Consider the following 19,227-nt stretch of genomic DNA (forward strand, 5'->3'; position numbering starts at 1 on the left):
GACAAAATCTGTGCATGAAACCACAACATAGAACGGATTCTGTCAGCACGACTCAGCAGCCTCATCCTCTGCTGGCTACCTGTTGGTAACGGTTGGATAGTTGTTGGTAAATGTTGGCTACCTGCTGGTAAATGTTGGCTACCCGTTGGTAACTGTTGGCTAATTGTTGGTAAATGTTGGCTAATTGTTGGTAAATGTTGGCTAGTTGTTAATAAATGTTGGCTGGTTGTTGGTAAAAGTTGGCTAGTTGTTGGTAAATGTTGGCTACCTGCTGGTAAATGTTGGCTAGTTGTTGGTAAATGTTGGCTACCTGTTGGTAAATGTTGGCTACCTGTTGGTAAATGTTGGCTAGTTGTTGGTAAATGTTGGCTACCTGTTGGTAACCGTTATTTACCAGTTGGTAACTGTTGGCTACCTGTTGGTAAATGTTGGCTCCCTGTTGGTAAATGTTGGCTAGTTGTTGGTAAATGTTGGCTACCTGTTGGTAACCGTTATTTACCAGTTGGTAACTGTTGGCTACCTGTTGGTAAATGTTGGCTCCCTGTTGGTAAATGTTGGCTACCTGTTGGTAACCATTAGCTACCAGTTGGTAAATGTTGGCTACCTGCTGGTAAATATAGGCTACCTGTTGGTAACTGTTGGCTACCTGTTGGTAAATGTTGGCTACCTGTTGGTGAATGCTGGTTAGTTGTTGGTAAATATGGGCTACCTCTTGGTAACCGTTGACTCGTTGTTGGCAACTGTTGGCTACCTGTTGGTAAATGTTGGCTACCTGTTGGTGAATGCTGGCTAGTTGTTGGTATATGTTGGCAACCTGTTGGTAACTGTAGGCTAAAACTATTGGTAACTGCTGGCTAGTTGTTGGCAAGTGTTGGCTAGTTGTTGGTAACTGTTGGCTAGTTGTTGGTAAATGTAGGCTAATTATTGGGAAATGTTGGCTATTTGTTGGGAAATACTGGCTATTTGTTGGGAAATATTGGCTATTTGTTGGTGACTGTTAGCTATTTGAAAAAGTGGCTCATGGTACCATATTTGCATATGTGTGTGTATCCAAATTTTACAGTTCCCCCTCCAGAAGCACATTAAGCTACACTACAATTCCAGTGACTACCTAGTTTTCAGTCAGTTGGTTTGATTGAGGCAACAAAAGTGGTTTATAGGTTTCAAGGTTAAGGTGAGAATACACGATTCAGTCAATCAGAGGTAGAGTCGGGCCAATCATGGCTTTGTTGTAGTGAGATTTGTAAATTGCGGAAGGGGGAAAATTTAATTGAGCATACTTGGAAAGAATGGTAATCAGTTGGAAAATGTTGGGAAAAATGCTTTTCTCCACTTGTAACTAATAACTCGAACATTCTTTCTAAAAGAACAGCAAATTTCCAACCTGTTATTTGAAGAGTTAATATTTAACATTGCCTGCTGGCTGTCTGCAAACACAAGCCTCCACACTCATGTCGCCACTGCTCTGGAGCCAAAAAAATACATACATGTTTATATCCTAGTTTCTGAAAAGTTACTTTTCAGAGTATGATAACTATCTATCTTTAGTCATTGTTGGTGTTTGCTGCCGAAACCAAACGAATGTGCTCCCAACATAGAAACGTTTGGCACACAAGACAAACAGATAAATGGCATTAATGGGGAAGTTCCCATCTAGCTGACACTTTCTATGTCTTGTTTTGTTGAAACGTTTAAAAATATCTCCAAAAAGTTGGACTGAAGATACAGATTAAGGAGCCTGTTTCAGTATACATGCTGAACAGCAGTTTGTCTGCATCTGTGTTGAAATGTTTGAATGGAAATACAGATGTTGAGATGGTGTGACACAAAGCTCACAGCTCTGGGTGGACTGTGGGTCCACTGTTCTCTAAACAGACTATTGTATGGTGTTCCCTGTACTCATTTGTGGAAATTATCAGATTAATGGCCTTGCATTTGTTTTTAAGGACTCTGGGGTCACAGTTTCCCCCATCTGCTTCGTCAGTGTAGTCAAAGCTCAAAATGTCAGGAAACTTAGACCCCCTCCAGAGGCAGGAGTCTCGCTCAGTTCACAGAACGGATTCGATGGCTTCGGGCATGGCTTCCAAGGCTTTTGTTTGGTGGTTCACGAGCGGCGATATCTCCTCCGTCTCCTGTGTGTTGGCCATGGTGTCCACCCGGACCTCGGCCAGCTCGCCGTCTCCTTCTTGCTGCTGCTGCTGCTTCTTCATCTCCTGCTGGTTGATGTGGTGGAGGATTCCAGCTCCCAGCGCGTCCCCCTCCACATTCACCACCGTGGTGGTCCGGTCCCTGTGCCAGAAAGTACAGAGGAGACAAAGGTTGGTTCATTACATTTCATTTGGAAGATGAAATATTACTTTATAGTTATTATTAACATCAAGAAAACAGCATATAACCACAAACATTTCCATTATTTCCTAAGATAGCAGCGTTCAGAAGAATAAAGTCATTTTAAACAAAGCAACAGAAAATGGGTTTAATGTGGATCAAAGATGATGAACGAGGTTCAACCTGTGGTATATGAGGGAGGAAATGTTTTTTTTCTCACAAAACTGCCATTTCAAGTTAATTCGCTTTTAAGTTGTATATCATATCAATGAAAGCTCAAAGATATTGTGAAGACTGTGCTCCGAAGGTTGGCGTCTCAACCACACATACAGTAAATCCTCAAATGACTAACAAAACCAAAGAAAAACAAAACATATATGGAGATTTATAAAGAGGATGAATGGATAGCTGGAAGGAAGGATGTATGGATGGATGGTTGTGTTGCCCAAGAAAAATGGTCTCAATGAAAATGAAGACATCATAGTTGCCTACTATCAACAACACTGACAGGAAGCAAATTCTTCCAATATCAATTCATAAAACTGATGTCTGGCCTCAGGTCAACATTATATTTGTAACCCACATAAAATATAATAATAATTATGGCTTGGATTTATATAGCACTTCTTTCGCACTGACTGACGTACAGACCATTATGCATTCAAACCAATCCCACCAGTGATGGTAAGCTAGGCTGGCTGCCATTTTTCGCCAACGACCACTACCAACATTCACGCACCATTCATACCCATTCATACAAGGCAATGTGGGTAAAGTGCCTTGAGCAAGGACACAAAAACAATGACTTTTTGATAGAGTGGGATTCGAACCGCCAACCCTCCAGTTATTGGACGACTGACTCTACCACGTGGTGGTTATCAGAGAGACAGTCCTCAGTCTTGCCCAGGTGCTGGGAGAACAAAGGGAAGCTCATCTTTAGTGTTGCTTCCTGGGTGTCTCTGTTAAAGGGACATTTCTAGAATGAGTTGATGTGAATACGATTTGTCTTGTAAAACGTCTGGAGTCGTCAGATGTTGTTCAGTTTACTGTGTGATGTTGTCTTTGATGTGAAATGTGTAGGACTGTGAGTTAACAAGTTAGTAAAGCAGAGATTAGCATGCAGACCTTGTGTGTGTGTGGCAGAGCTAACGTTGGTTTACAGGTTGATAACTACTCCTAATATCATTATCAATAGAACTCAATTACTGTAATAGAATCTAATATCATCATCAATAGAACTTAATTACTGTAATAGAATCTAATATCATCAATAGAACTCAATTACTGTAATAGAATCTAATATCATCATCAATAGAACTCAATTACTGTAATATAATCTAATATCATCAATAGAACTCAATTACTGTAATAGAATCTAATATCATTATCAATAGAACTCAATTACTGTAATAGAATCAACACATCTTCATCAAAGTTAAACAGTTCTATGCAGAGCATCAGGTTTCACTAATCTCAGGTGTTAACCCAGTTGGTTGTTACCACTTGGAACCACTGGAAACACATCACCTCATTCTCGGCGGTGATTTGAACTGTGCCTTGTCTCCTGCTGTAGATCGCAGTTCGCAGAACAAAACACCTGAAAATAACTCAGCTTGTGTAATTCAATGCTTTCTTAAAACCAATCGCATCAGAGATGTTTGGTGGATCGTAACCCAACGTTAAGGAAATACTTTATTTTCTCCCGTACACAAAACTTTTTCACGTATAGATTATTTTCTCTTGGATAAAAAACTTTTACGCTTGATAAAAGACTGTGACTATAATGCCATGGTGACGTCAGGCCACTCCCCATTGACTATGACAGTGCACATCCCTAAAGCACATTCCAATGGTCAAACATGGAGTCCATCCATTATTACTGAAAGATGAGGCTTTTGTCAATTTTCTAAGGTATGAAATGTAATTATTTCTGAACACTAATCAAACCCCAGGAATGTCCTCATCTACTGTCTGGGAGACACTGAAAGCGTATCTGAGGTTTACAAACTGTTTCCTACTGTGCACAACAGAAGAAGGCAACAAATGAATGCCTCGCGATATTGGCAGAAGACGTACAAGATCTGGATGCAATATACAGTTCTTCACCGACACCAGCGATATACTGTATATACAACGTTTATTACTGCAAACAAGATACAACCTCATATCAACTAAACAAACAGAATATCTTATTTCAAAACTGCGTAGTCATTCATATGAGCACAAGGAAAAAACAGGGAAACTTCTGGCTCATCAATTATGGCAAAGAAATGCAACTAAAACTATCTCAGAAATTATAATTGATCAGGGCTATTTCTGAAATACTACTAAACACAGTATAGCTCTTCTAAATCTGATAATACTTCAGACCTGGAGAACTTTTTTCCAAAATATTAACATACCCACTTTAAGCTCTGATGCGGCGACCAGGCTGGAAGACTCGATTTTTTCTTTTTTTAAAAAATCTTGTTTATCTCTCTCATGTGTTTGTGTATGTTTGTGTATGTTTGTATTAGGGATGTCCCGATCACACTTTTTTGCCGCCGATAGCGATCCGATTTTTCAGAATTGAGTATCGGCCGATACCTATACTTCTCGATCCGATACTTACATTGCAATTGCAAATATACCCAATAGTCTATTTTTGGAGCAACTAAGATGTCTGAAGCTAAAAGCACTATTGGCAGAAGCTTTGTTTAGCTGGAAATTATTGTAAAACTCACTTATTGAATCAAAATTCTTCTCAGAATGACTTAAGAACTTATTTAAACTTAATTTAAACTTAATTCCACATCAAAGTGGTAAAACCTGTTTGGCAAAAGTAGCCTTAACATAGTTCTCTCAAAAACTTATTCAGAATATCCCAGTCTCCCTTCAAACTAGCGTAACCGTCTGGGTTCTTTTTTTCGCCATATCGCTCCCCTGTGGTTACTTATCCTTTTTTTTTAAATCCTTTATTTTAAAGCTGCACTGAGTTTGCTGCTTCAGTGTGGCTTTTCCTTAGTTGTTGTTGTAAACTGAGGGTACATCCACATGACAAAAAAACAATCCTTTTTCTCCCTGGCCTTCTCCCAAAAAACCGTCCACACCTCACTATGAACACGGCTCAACATGAGGCTTCAGGGCATGTAGTACACATGCCAGGCCTTTAGGGGCGCTGCGACTCACCAAACACAACAAAAACGCAGAAGAAGACAGACCACATAGAAATTTAGAAGTAGACTTCTGCACATGAACACGTAACCCACTATATAAAACTCTAGTTTTATAGGTCTATGGCCCCGCTCTGCCTGCTTTTAGCTTCTGCAGCTCGACCGGAGCTTGTAGTCCGTGATTGTTGTGGTTATTAGGTTTTTTCCACGGATGATCGTCTTTGCTGAGCGTACTCCGCCGCATGTTTACTTTTTAGATGTCTTATCAAATTAGTTGTGTTAAACGTAGCTCTGGTGCTCCACCTCTCGGGACTGTGGTGAAGCAAATAGTACAACTGGCCGCTGGACTAGTTTCGTTATCAACCTAAAAAATACCTCCAGACTGCTGACATTTTATCCACTCAATGGCTTTAGGCTGCTAACCTTATTTTATGGCAGGTCGCAAACGGGGCTCGCTTTACGGCAGCTGACGTGAAAAAGTTTAGTTTTTTTGTAGATCGGCGGGGTGATCAGCTGGATTTGCCGATCAGTCACAAATCACCAATATCGACCCCGATCCGATATCTACCGGTCTGATCGGGACATCCCTAGTTTGTGTATATATATTTATCTGTATGTATGTATGCATGTGTATATATATATATATATATGGATATTTTGCTTGTCTGTCTGTTTATTTATTGTGTTTTGTTTTAAGTACCCAAGTTTGCATTTCTGAGCTATCTGGCTTTTGTGTTGCTGTGATGGGGTGGGGTGGGATAGAGAAGAAAAATAAAATAATGGAAAATTTGTCCGAATGTTATTTTTGTGTTATCGAAGTGTAATCCTGAGGTTAATTTCAATACCTTTTTAAGACTTTTTAAAAAACCTTTCGAAAGCAATTAAGACCTCATCACCACTTTAAGTTGTTGTTAGGGTTGGGCTGAAGATTCCAGTGAACTGCTCCCCAAAGTTTCTCCCCCAGAGGAAAATCACCAGGGACAATGAACAGGCCATAAAACAGCAGGGAGCTGGCCAGAGACTGAGGAAGTTTTACAACCCCCCAGGTTGATTACCAATGAGGATGGTCGAATCCGACCCAAACACCACATGGGTCTGAAATTCAAGCTGGATGAAGATTTTCCTACCAACTCTCTCTGCTTCTCAATCTAACCTTCGAGGGAGACACATGTCTCTGCCTCAGGTTGATATAAGAGAGCACCCAGAACGAACAAAAGAAACACCAACGCCAGCCTGCTGGACGAGCAGGACCCAGTTTGGACCACTTCTTCTGTTTACTCTATTTTTCCTTTTTTGGGGGAATTCTGGAGACCAGAGCCAGCGTCTCCTCTCCAAATCATCTGCCTTGCTGTCCACTCTTGCAGCTGAAGCCAGGCCTCTGAATTCAGGACGATGAATTCAGACCCGGTAACAACCACATACCACAGCCTCACAGAACCAACAGCACCACGGACGGTGAGAGCTTTTGTCTGGGCAGATATATTGTTAGATTAGCGTGAAGCTAACATGATGTGTGTTTCAATGTGCTGCTCAGAAGGCCGCAGCATCTCATATGTTTGTGTACGCGTGTTCACGCGCACCAACCAAGTCGGGTTTTCCACCTCAGAACCAGAGGTCCAAGTGAGCTCCAGTCCACTGGAAGTTCTGTGTGGAGGAACCAGGGTTCAGGGTTTCTCTGGTCTTCACCCTCTCTAATTCTCCCCCTTCCTCCACTAACCCGGATCTCCTCGCAGCCCTGCGCCCCCCTTATCTGATCAGATAAGGACACACACACACACACACACACACACACACACACACACACACACACACACACACACACACACACACACACACACACACACACACACACACACACACACACACACACACACACACACACACACACACACACACACACACACACACACACACACACACACACACACACACACACACACACACACACACACACACACTCTTTGTACATAGTGTTTGCTGTTTAATAGATTAGATCTCCGTGTTAGATGTCGTTTGCTACTTGAGTGTGTTGATTTATGAGATGATTTCAGAATTATTTATGAATTAGTAGATTTTGTTAATAAACGCCTGTTGGCTGAATTGAATGCTTCTTGGGGATTATTGTGTATTTATTGTTGACAATTCACTGGTTTGTAACACTCTGTGCTCGGATCTCACACCTTCCATTTTAATTAAGATTGCAGAAATATTAACTAACTTAAATAAACATTTTACAAACGAGACTGATATTTTGGTATTAGCTATTTCCAGTTTGTCTGGTGGTGCCCCAATTTATTATTAATACATAAATAACAAATTTATGCAAATTAATATTTTTTTTTATTAATAAATTATTTTTGATCATTTTTTCATTTTATTTTTTTTAAGTAATTACTCAATTACTTAAGGAGTTGTTAATGAATAAATGACCGTTTACTTCCAAGAATAATTTCAATTTTTCATAAATTACTTCCAGTGATTTATTACTTTCAGTAATCTATTACTTACAGTAATTTAATGCTAATAACCAACCATAAATCCCAACATTAGCAACACATCTTTAACAGTTGTAGTTTACAATTTAACAGGAATGAGGTATGCTGAGAAGGATAAAACTCAAAAGAATGAATTAAACTAAAGGCAGGTTTATTGACATTCCCCACAGCCACAACAAGTAATAACAGTTATTCAACGCCAACTGGCCGGAAAACCAGAACTTATTACAAGACTCATCTAACATAAATACAAAAGGCCCAGCTTTGTTGATGCTGTCAACAAGCTCCTGCTTAAAGTACGTTGCTGACCCCAATCTTATGAGGTATCCAGTTTTGTCCTTGCCCCAGGTAAACATCTTAGCAAGGTCCGAACCCGGAAACACCAGAAGACCTCTGCACACAGCGTTGGTGTGCCGCGCATAGTCACCCTTATGTCAGCAGACGATGAAGCAGAGGTTGTGGTCATAGCTGTGTTGGCTAGCTCACCTGTCACGTTACCAGGTGGTCGTGTTGCTGGCGGACCACAGAAAGATGCTGCCAACAGAAGTCTTGTGGCTAGTACCTTGCATATGGGACTTCGGGCAGGTGCTTTTTCAACTTTTTTCTTGCCCGGACAAATTTTTACTTGTCCTAAGTTTAATGGAAATTTATAAGCTTGGGTAATGTATGAATTCGACCAATAAATACATTTCTAATATTTTTCTGTAATTGTTTTTTGAATAAACTTGAGGTATATTTGACTTCTGTTAAAAATGGCTAGACAAACATAATAGGATTTCACAAATTACTTTTACAATTAAACTTCTTTCCATGAGAGTATCTGTGCAGATTCTGACATAGTACTGAAACATTTAGGCCCTGTTTACATGACGTTTCACGTGTCAACACCAAATAAAAACCAGGTTTTTTCACTTCTGATTTGATCCCGATACCCAAATTTGTATATCTGCCAATACTATTCTGATACCAGAGCTCTGTTTGCTTTAATATTATTATTATCATTATTGTTGACTTTAAATGAGGCTGTAATAAACTCCTCTCTACAGTAATGTATGAAATGTACTAATGTATACATGTATTCTCTCAAAAGACAACTTGAGGTTAGTATAACGTCATAAAAAGAAGCAGTACAAAGTATTTTTGTTCCATTTGGACAATGTGGGGGTCTGAGTGACGTCATCATCTTATGATAAACTAATTCTATCTTTAAAACCTCAGAATCACTTTATTAATCCCTGGAGAAATTCTTTAGCAACACAGCACAAACACAATGTTTCCAGCTCTAACACAGCTCCAACCATTGGGACTATTTTTAGGGAGTTTAGCGTGGAGTAGGACGCAGCTTCACGGAGGTGTGAGTTGCCTGCTACGGTGGAGGAGCTGCTGTTCATTGTTTTGATGCCGCAGTCAGTGCCGTTCTCCTCGGGGAGCTGGCCTTTTAAAATGGTGACGTCTGGCTGCAGAGTGACCGCCTCGCTGTACAAGGGCTTTGCAAACATCCACGTCGATGTTTTGAGGGTAAAATCCGTCCAAACAGCGACATGTCATGAAAAGTTGGATAGCACAGTGCTACTTCCCTAGCCGGCTCGCTGGCTGCAAACTGTGGAATGGATTTCCTGTATCATTCCTCCTCGTCTCCCTTCAGGAAATCCAGTCCACAGTTTATATCCAGTGAGCAGAGCAGCAGCAGGGAAACACTGTGGAGTCATTTCAATAACAGTGAATCAGACGAGGCTTCATGGATCAGAAATCTCCGCAGGTTGGATCGGAAATTTCTTCTTGTCTGTTTTTGCGCCGGAATATTCACTGTGATGCGATGACGTCACACCCGTACACACGCAGCCCCGAGGCGATCTAGCTCCGAGAACGCAACCGAGTTAAAGCGCATAAAATGTAATACCTGATAGGATCGCGATTAAGACTTTTTTAATACTTTTAAGGGCCTTAATTGTCCCACAATTGATTTATCAACTTTTAATACTTTTTAAGACCCCGCGGACACCCTGTAATAACAGACATTAAAAACCAGACAGAACTCTGTAGCTGTGCCGATGAAATGCTGTGTAACAGCATTTACAATGAAGTTTCCAAATGTCATACTTTTTGTGAGTCTTACTTTAGTCGGTCACCAGTTAACAAGGAAACCAGTTAATCTGGTTTCCTTGTTACACTACCATTTATGAGTGTTTACAGTGGATTTATTGCTTTTTCTTGTAGAAACACTGTTTATTTAACCAAACCAGTTTGAACGAGAATCTGACCCAGGAGAGGCTCCTGAAGAAGTTCAGACTCAGAGCTCCACTACCAGGGGGAGTTGTTATTTCCAAGCATGATATCGAAAGGAAACCTTTGATTGGCCTGTATGAGCACACGTTTGCTAAAAAGCGGAGAAAGCAAATGAGGGAAATGACAGACTGTCTTCACACACAGGCGATAGGGACACATGTTACTATCAGCAGCAGGACATTGAAAGCCATTAGAAAGTGAATTTGGCATAATATTGGACCTTTAAATGTGACCACCATCACACTCCAAAACAGGGGTCACAAACAGCCCAATTGCATCTTGAATGAGCCATATTGGTAAAATAGTACTATAATAACCTTTAGAACTACACTTTGAAATATGTGTGAGGAAAATGTTGATATTTTCATAAAAACAAACAATGCGTAAATCGCAACATACATTTGGTGCAAACTACAGTGAAACGTAAAAAAAAAATTGGAAGATTATGCTGAATTAGAATTATGCTGCAAGAATTATGCTATTGGAAAGCTGTCGAATTATGCATGTTTTAACAAACTCATTCTGACAGCAAGGATTTGAAGCTAATGTTAGCTTGCTAGCTTTAATGGCAGCATCACCAATATTTTAACTCAGGTTTCAGTGTTGTGCTGTGTCTGCTACTATTAAGAAATTTATTTAAAAAAAAAAAAAATTCTTCTTTTTCTTTACATTTTTGATCATTTGCTCGGTAGCTTGGAGCCTCTCGCGGTCCAGTTTTGGTCCAAAGGTCCTGGGTTGGAGACCCTTGCTCAAAAGTAAAACCTGCTTGCTAAATTATTTATGTACAAAAGCATCCTGGATCAGAACTTTATGTTTCCTGTCTGCAACAAACCAAACTATGTTTAAATATGTTGAGAAGCTTAGTGTTTCTGCAAAGAATTCCTTCGTCAATAGAAGTTGACGCACTGAAGGTGAAGTGGATCCTCATCCAATATGGCCACCACACTGATACATTTGCTTTAATATATGGGGTAACATATAAGTTGCTGTCCTCCATCGCAGAATTATGAGACCTGTCTCGCTTTGATGACGATGAAATTCAACATGATTGTTCAAACTGATATGTTACACTGTAAAATATTTCTCCATTTATCTAATTTAAGATCACATATGAAATCAACTTGGGTGGGTTTATAAAAATCACTTTTGTGCTGTTATTACCGTCATTACAAAACTCTGATATGGTTCACATATGGATTGGAGACACTTATTTATGCAGTGTGGCTGGAATCTATGTCTGTATTTAAGAGAAAAAAAGCATCTGATGACAGGTTTCACTTACACGATCCAATCAACTGCGAGCATGAGGGACAGGTCGTTGGTTGGCAGACCGATGGCCTCAAGGATAATGGCAATGGTGATGATACCGCCGGCTGGGATTCCTGCAGCACCCACACTTGAGGCCGTGGCCGTCACCCTAAAGGAAAAATACAGATAGCAGCATTTTTAATAAAAAATATAAAATCCACTGTTTATATTGTGAGAGTTGATTGAGTTTGTACTTACAAGATGGTGAAGATCTGCCCAGCGTTCAGCTCTGCGTTGTTGAGCTGTGCGATGAAGACGGCAGCAATACACTGGAAAATGGCCGCCCCATCCATGTTGACTGTGGCCCCGATGGGAAGGATGAAGCGGCTGATGCGTTTGTCCACACCATTGTTTTCCTCCACACACTTAATCATGGAAGGAAGAGTGGCTGAACTGGTGGAAGCACAGACGTGGACATTTTTGGCTTGGTTTGCAATTAATTCAAACACACATCTGACACTAACTCCAAGCCAAGACTATTGCAACCTTAGCTGCGACACAGCCATCAAACACCAACTTGAACACTAATTGACTTATTGATGCAAAAATACAAAGTATAATCTTTAGGAATGGATAAGAATTGAAGGTAATGTCCATGTCGCATTGGTTACAAAGCAAGCAAAGGTTCAACACCCTAGATAAAATGTGATAAACAGAGATTATTCAAGGCTTGTGTCGATGTTGTGAAGGTGCCTTACCATTATTTCTCTTGCTTTCTCAATATTTAATGAGAATTAATGAAATGCTTAAATATTCTGTTATAACTATAATTAATCATACAATGTTACTATTATTATAAATAATTATAAATAAAAAAAAGATAATGTATGATATATAATCCAACATATAACAATCACACACGAATTAATTTATTTCAACCTTTTACAATATGACGTGTGAGGAAATGAATATTGTAAAGGATTAAAAGCCTGAATTAAATTTCTTCCATAACACACCACATCAAAGGCATGGAAACACAGCAAAGCTACAAATGTGATATTCATGCACACCTCTTCAAGAAAGGTTGTAACTCTTAGCAAATCTGAGTGAGAAAGTTGCATTTTCCCTCGTTTTCACAATGACTGAGTCAGAGTGTTTTGGAAAACCTCCACCTTGGAAGATGTTCTCTAAAAGGTGAGTTTTCAGTGACTCTGAACATTGTTGCCGTGCAAACAGACACCCAAAATGCATTGAAAGGTTTGCATTTTCACTTGAAAATGTTGTTGTGTACACAGAGCCAAAGTCAGGCCATGTGTGAAACAGATCTTATTGCAGTTGATTATGAAATATCTCACAAGCAGAGATGACACATTATCTTGTGTCACACTGAGGCACAAGATTAAAGTTAATATTCGGGCAACCAGCCAGGCTGATAATCCATGAGTGAAGTGAGGAGGAAAGTTCATGTTGCAAGAGTAAACCTTAGCATGTGACTCTGTGAGCTTTTTAAAACGCAGAGTTCACCAGGCATCGAAGTCCATTTAGTTTTCAAAGCCATCAAGCATAAACTTCCATGATTACGTTGTAAGACCCTCTGAGGCGACAGTGATACCTGGAGCATGTGGCGAACGCTGTGGTGAAGGGTGTGATGAGGCCTGACAGGAAGCTGAAGGGGTTCTTGCGTGTGAAACCAAAGTAAATGAGGGGTAGTACGATGCCACCGTGAATAATGTGGCCCAGGATCGAAGCAAAGATGTATTTTCCGAGGCTGGTGACGAGGAGAACCACATCTTCCATCTCCACAATCTTACTTCCCACCAGGAACATGATGCCAAAGGGGATATACCTGAGAGGAACCAAGGAAACTAATCACAATTTACTCACAAATATAGTACTACAGCAGCATATTGCAGAATAAAAGAAAAAAAATCCTTTAAATACTCACCACATGATCCAGGACACCAGCACCATGGTGGCCTCATTGAAAGCATTGAAGAAGCGGATGAGCTCTTCTCCCTCATTTCCCAGTTTCCGCAGTGCCACGCCAAACACCATGGCAAATAAAACCAGACCCAGAATGTTCATGCCTTCTGCTTCTGTACCGACAGGAACCTGAAATACATAGTCACTGAACTTAGTGACATGATTAAGTGGAAGGACACCAATTAAGAACCTGACTGACCACTTGTATAGAACAAAACGAGTATGGAATGTCTTAAAAAGAAGATTTTCCCTGCAGGGGAAGGCCCAATGGATGGTTCCAAAGTACCATAAAGGTTGATTGGTAATGTACTAAAAATGTAGGTATTTGGATCATAAGCTTATTTTGGCTCAGTGACGATGTTATAAAAAACTTGGGGGATCATCATTGTGACCTCCAGCAGTTGTAAAGAGGTCAGCCCATTTGAATTTGTACTCGTTCATTGGGAAGCGGTCAACATTCATTACTAATGATGATTTCAGAAGTTTATTCTGTATAGTAGCTTACTACAGAGTGCATGCTTGCACATGTCTGGAGGTAGTTGAAGGATTCAGTGAACTGGATGATGGATAACAAAGAGGGACAATGATAAATCCTGAGCCCAATCCCTTCCCATTGTACTGAGCTCTCCCACAGCTTCACCATCCTCATCCCCCGGCACTGAGAGAACTGTCCACCACCACCTCTGATAACAAATACCATGGAGTGAAGCCAAGATCAGGTCCCCTCAAACTGTTCCCTCATACTAGGTCATTGGGGGCAATCCAAGGCCACTGGGGAGAACAATCAGGATTTAGAAGATTCATCACACTTTTAGCACATTAATCGTACAGAAAGCCTCGACTTAATTGAAGTTCTAAAATGACTGAACATTCATCAAGGAGTATTGAGTTCAAACCCCATCATCTGAACCTTATAAATCAATTTCTTGTGTTTGCTAACTCGATGCTGCTGGTGAACAAGTTTGAAAAGCCTTTCAATGTCCCCGATAAATGGCTTTGTTCAGCAGCCTATTTAACAACATCCATCTGTTCCCCACCCTTCCTCTTTAAATCCTCTTACTAATCCTGCTGACAAACTAACAATTTTATTGTCTGCCATGCAATGTTTACGACGAACAGCAGGGCCAACAGCAGTCTGGAGCTCCACAGCAAGCTTGGTTGGCTCTAAAGACCGACATCTCACAGGCTCAGCAGGCCAAGTGCTTGGTCCAGAAAGACCTGTCCATATGCCAACTCTCTGACAGAGTCATCACGGCAGAAAAAGAAATGTGTATTGGGCAAGTATTGTCTAAAGATAACCTACAGGTCACCCATTCAATATACTTTACAACAAATAATTCAGATTTGTGTAAGCCTGAGGAGGTGACAAATTAGGATGTTTCTGTAAAATCCATGCTCCGGTGAAGGGAGGGGTCTCCAAGGCTTCAGAAACACCTTCAGATCATGAAGATTCTACAGAAACTATGAAGTCAGAATTCAATTGACTCCAATGTTCATGCCTTCTACTTCTGTACCGACAGGAAGCTAATATACACAGTCACTGAACTTAGTGACTACATTGGGGAAAGGACACCGATTAAGAAACTTCCACTTCACTGGGACAAAACTTGTATAGGAAACCGGAACAGAGAAGATGTTCCCTTCATGGGATGGTCCAATGGATGGCCCAATAGATGAACCAATGGATGATCTTTTCTTTTCAACGGGCACAGAGTTCATCAAGAGATTCCAATACTGAGTTTTGTGTACCATTGACATTGATTAGTAATGTCCAACATCAACAGATATTTGGGTCATAGATCGCGTATGGCCCAGTGAGGATTCTAGGATCATATTTGTGACCACCAGTATTGAACAGGTGAGCCCATTTCAATAGCTGCTGCAGTTGGTGATGTTAATGCATTTATTTTACATTTGAATGGATACTTTCCCACTATACAAAATGACTTTTTAATTATATTTTTGTGAATTGTTGATCATCTTGTGGATGTCGTCTTAACTAGTGTGTATAACCAGTTATGAGGCTCAGCAGAGACGTGTAGCAAACTTCACAACGCCACATGTCTGTAGGAACACTAAGGCCCTTTTTACACGTCAAAGTTTTCAAATGAAAACGGTGTCCGTTTCTATGACAACGGTGCTCTGAGCCACTGAAAACACTCGGATTCCGTCTATGGGTAGACGTGATGAACGCTTCTACAGCGTATGCGCACCACAACCCTAGTAAATAGTTGTTCTGCACATGCGCGAATAGATGGTCAATAACAAACAATGTTTGCCTCCAGAGTGTCATTCCTCCCAGTCGAAATTCTTGTGGGACTTGGTAGTTTTATACTTGAGTGTCACCTGAAATAAGAATCCAACCTGGTTGTCTGTTCATTTGAATGTCGGTGTACTGTCATTGCTAATGTTGATAGCCTATTGTTCTCTGTGTGCATGTGTGTGTGGTTTCATTCTTAAAACACACAACAGCACGCTCTAGTGACCCTACATGAAAACTACATTGATTTCAGAGTTTCTGCCATTTCATCATTTTACATAATGTTGACATGTAAACACGAAACTTTTCTGTAGCAAAAACACAAAAACTATGTAGTTTCACTTGTAACGTTGCAGTGTAAACAGGGTCTAATGGTGCTCAGTCCTGGTTTTAAATGATCGTGTATGTTCTCACACACTTTGTTATAAGGCCCAGGGGCCTCATCTATAAAACCTTGTGTAGGATTCCTACTAAAAACGTACATGTGCCCAAAAGCTGAAAACTGCGTGCAGCCCAAAAATATCTGATCGGTAAAAATGTGCGTGCGGACATCTGCACGCACTTCCCCTTCACAGATCAAAGTCCACCTGCACTTTTGCGCAGTTCAGACCACGCCCACTTTCTACCATAAATGGTCAATGCAAAGTGCCTCATCAATATTTCTGCATGTCAATCAGCCTGCTGATCGCTGGCATTTGATGCAAATTCCTGGCAGAAAAGACGGGGAAAAGGAATTTTACGGAGAGTGAAATAGTTCTGGAAGAGGTGGAGGTCAGGAAAATGATCTTATTTGGTGTCACAGTAGTGGAATCATTAATAAAATAAAAAACAAGTCAACGGCAGCACGTTGTCACTGCTGTAAATAGTGTGCGAGCCACTGAGAGATCAGTGACTGCAGAGGTGGAGAAGAAGAGTCTGATCTGAAGGTGGAGGTTAGAGGAGAGTGACATCATGGGGGAGAGTGACATCATGGGGGCAGCACCGAGCACATCACTGGACACAAAAACAGCCCCTATGGTTGTGACGGCCACTGTGTGTGTCAGAGTGTCAGAGAAGGAAGGAAATATATTTGGTGGAGAGAACAGCAGACTGATAAAGTACAGTTTTATCTAAAGAAATACATCTACACCACTGCAGCTTGTAAGTCTGATATTAGAAGACATTAAATGTATGTGATGAATCTGGCTTCATTTCTGCACCTCACAATCAGCGCTGTCAGTTTTCCCCTTCTCCAAAATGTGCGTGCGCAAGGTTCAAAGTTGGCGTACCGGTACACACATTCTCCTACAAAGTTTATTTTTTTAGATCACAAACTTTGCATGGGAAGAGGCGTACGCATCTTTCAGGACCCGTTTTGTGCATCAGCGGCCTTTATAAATGAGACCCCTGGTAAGTAGATATTTTTACCTTCACGTGGTTCATTATATTAAGCAATTAAAGCCTGAACATGGCCTACACATCAATGTTCTTGTGTGTGGTGATTAATTGTGCATTTACAAAGTCATCTGTATTGAACTAAGGCAGCCTTCTCAACTGAAACTTGTGAGATATGCAGGACATTTGGTCTAGTAAATACGACCCATCCCGATGGCCCCAAACGGCCCCCCATGCCAAACAGGCCAAAGGGTAGAGACCAGACAAAATACTTATAGTTTTAAAAAGTAGTATCGGTGCATCCCTAGTCACCAGACATCATAATTTTCATGAATTATCAAAAAACAGTGCACAAACTACACTTTTCTCACCTATTTGTGTATTTTACTGGTAATATGGTTAAGTAACGCCTTGTATGACCATAGTCATCATAGTCTCTTGAACTATTTTTGCTGAATCACTAGTCTCACACAAACTCTCAGTAACCATGAACACCAGCTTGACTTGTCTTTTTAAAAAAAAAATGCTCTGCTGGCTCTAAATGTGCATGACGGATGAGGTGGATTCTCCTTTAACTCACCTTTTCATAGAAAGCCGTCCCATTCGTGTGATTCCCTGCAGGGACCATCTTGTATCCAGTTGCATACTGCAGCATGGAGGAGAGAAACGTTCAGTTACACATCTTTACCCAGCGTCAATGCTCTTTTTAATGTCAACTGGAAGTCGGAAAGTGGTAAAAAAACAAACAAAAAGAAATACATGGGATGTTTGTCGTGATCAAAAAGAATGCTGAGAATGCCAGTCAAACAACAATGGAAATAATTTTTTCTTTATAACCACAGGAGAGGAAAAGAGATTGAAATCTTTATCGTTTGAAGCATGCCCGCCGATGGGGGGTGGAATCGTGTCTGTTGTCCCAGGCCTAGGCAGTGGGTTTGGGAAGGGGCGGGGGGGCCTCACTGGGCCTTCATTAAGGAGCATCACAGCATGTGTGAATCACGTTTAGAATAAAAAAAAGGACTTCTATTTCGGTTTGTGTGTGTCGCTTTAGAAAATTATACATTATGGGAAAAGGAGGAGTCACATTCTGTTTACTTTTGGGAAGTTTAGTTTTTGACGTACCCGGCAGCACTTACTGTCGTGTTAAAAATTAAAAAGAATTTAAAAAATTAAAAAAAAATAACAGGGGAACCTAGTAGCTACTTTGGATTTACAAAGAAAAATCATCTGGTGACTCTGATGGGCAGCAACAGGCGAGTTGAGCAGGAAGCTGATCCACACCTGCGGTTCTTCTGTCTCAAGGTAACATGTATAAACTGTATCATTAATTGTTAGCTCTGTGTTGTATATGATGGTATACAGCCTGGACTATTTCTTTAAATTCTGATGGGCGTGTGTGTGTGGGGTTAATTATTGGTTTGTTGATGTGTGTTAAGGTATTTCAGAGGTTAATTTCCACATGTTAAACTGCCCAAGCTAATGATAGAGAAATACAGTGGAGAAATAAGTCAGTGGCAGGAATTCTGGTCACAATATGAAAGGGCGATTCACAACAATGTCCCTCTGAGTAAGAGAGAGAAGTTTTCATATCTTAAGTCATATTTACCTGGAGCTGCTTCAAGAGCCGTAGCAGGACTGACAATGACTGATGATAACTATGATACCGCAGTGGACCTACTTCAGAGCCATTTTGGAAGAATTAATGTCTTGTGCTATCTTTCCAAGCAGCAACCTCAGCCATGAGTGTTGTCAGGACCTCGTGTGTGAGCTGAGAGTTCTTATGAGTCAGAAGCATGCAGTCCAAGATACGGTGGGCAATACCAATCATGCGTTCCCATGCGCCACCCATGTGGGATGCATGAGGTGGATTGAAGACCCAAGTGCAATGCTTTGTATTTAGGTACATCTCCACACTCTTAAAACTTGGATTTGACTTGTCCATTTCAAGCTCACTGCAGTCGCCAACAGAGTTAGTTCCACAATCAGAATGTATCTGCTTCACTTGGCCTCTGATAGCGAAGAACCTCCTCAGAGTGTTGATGAAGCTGCTGGCACTCATTGCCTCGATTACTTCAATATGAACTGCTCTCGGACACATGCA

General features: G+C 40.7%; 1 protein-coding gene across 1 annotated transcript in view; it reads right to left on the minus strand.

Moving 5' to 3' along the window:
- Window positions 1-1,250: 1,250 nt before the first annotated feature.
- slc1a4 (solute carrier family 1 member 4) overlaps window positions 1,251-19,227 on the minus strand; it is a 53,263-nt gene continuing 35,286 nt past the window's right edge. The window contains exons 3-8 of the mRNA XM_080481059.1: window positions 17,707-17,772; window positions 13,455-13,621; window positions 13,122-13,355; window positions 11,768-11,962; window positions 11,544-11,678; window positions 1,251-2,289 (exon numbers count right to left, since the gene is read on the minus strand). Coding sequence (XP_080337185.1) covers window positions 2,049-2,289; window positions 11,544-11,678; window positions 11,768-11,962; window positions 13,122-13,355; window positions 13,455-13,621; window positions 17,707-17,772 — 1,038 coding nt within the window. The 3' untranslated portion in view covers window positions 1,251-2,048. The remainder of the gene's footprint in view (window positions 2,290-11,543; window positions 11,679-11,767; window positions 11,963-13,121; window positions 13,356-13,454; window positions 13,622-17,706; window positions 17,773-19,227) is intronic.

This window comes from Lipophrys pholis (assembly GCF_963383615.2).
Source record: "Lipophrys pholis genome assembly, chromosome: 15".
Classification (NCBI taxonomy): domain Eukaryota; kingdom Metazoa; phylum Chordata; class Actinopteri; order Blenniiformes; family Blenniidae; genus Lipophrys; species Lipophrys pholis.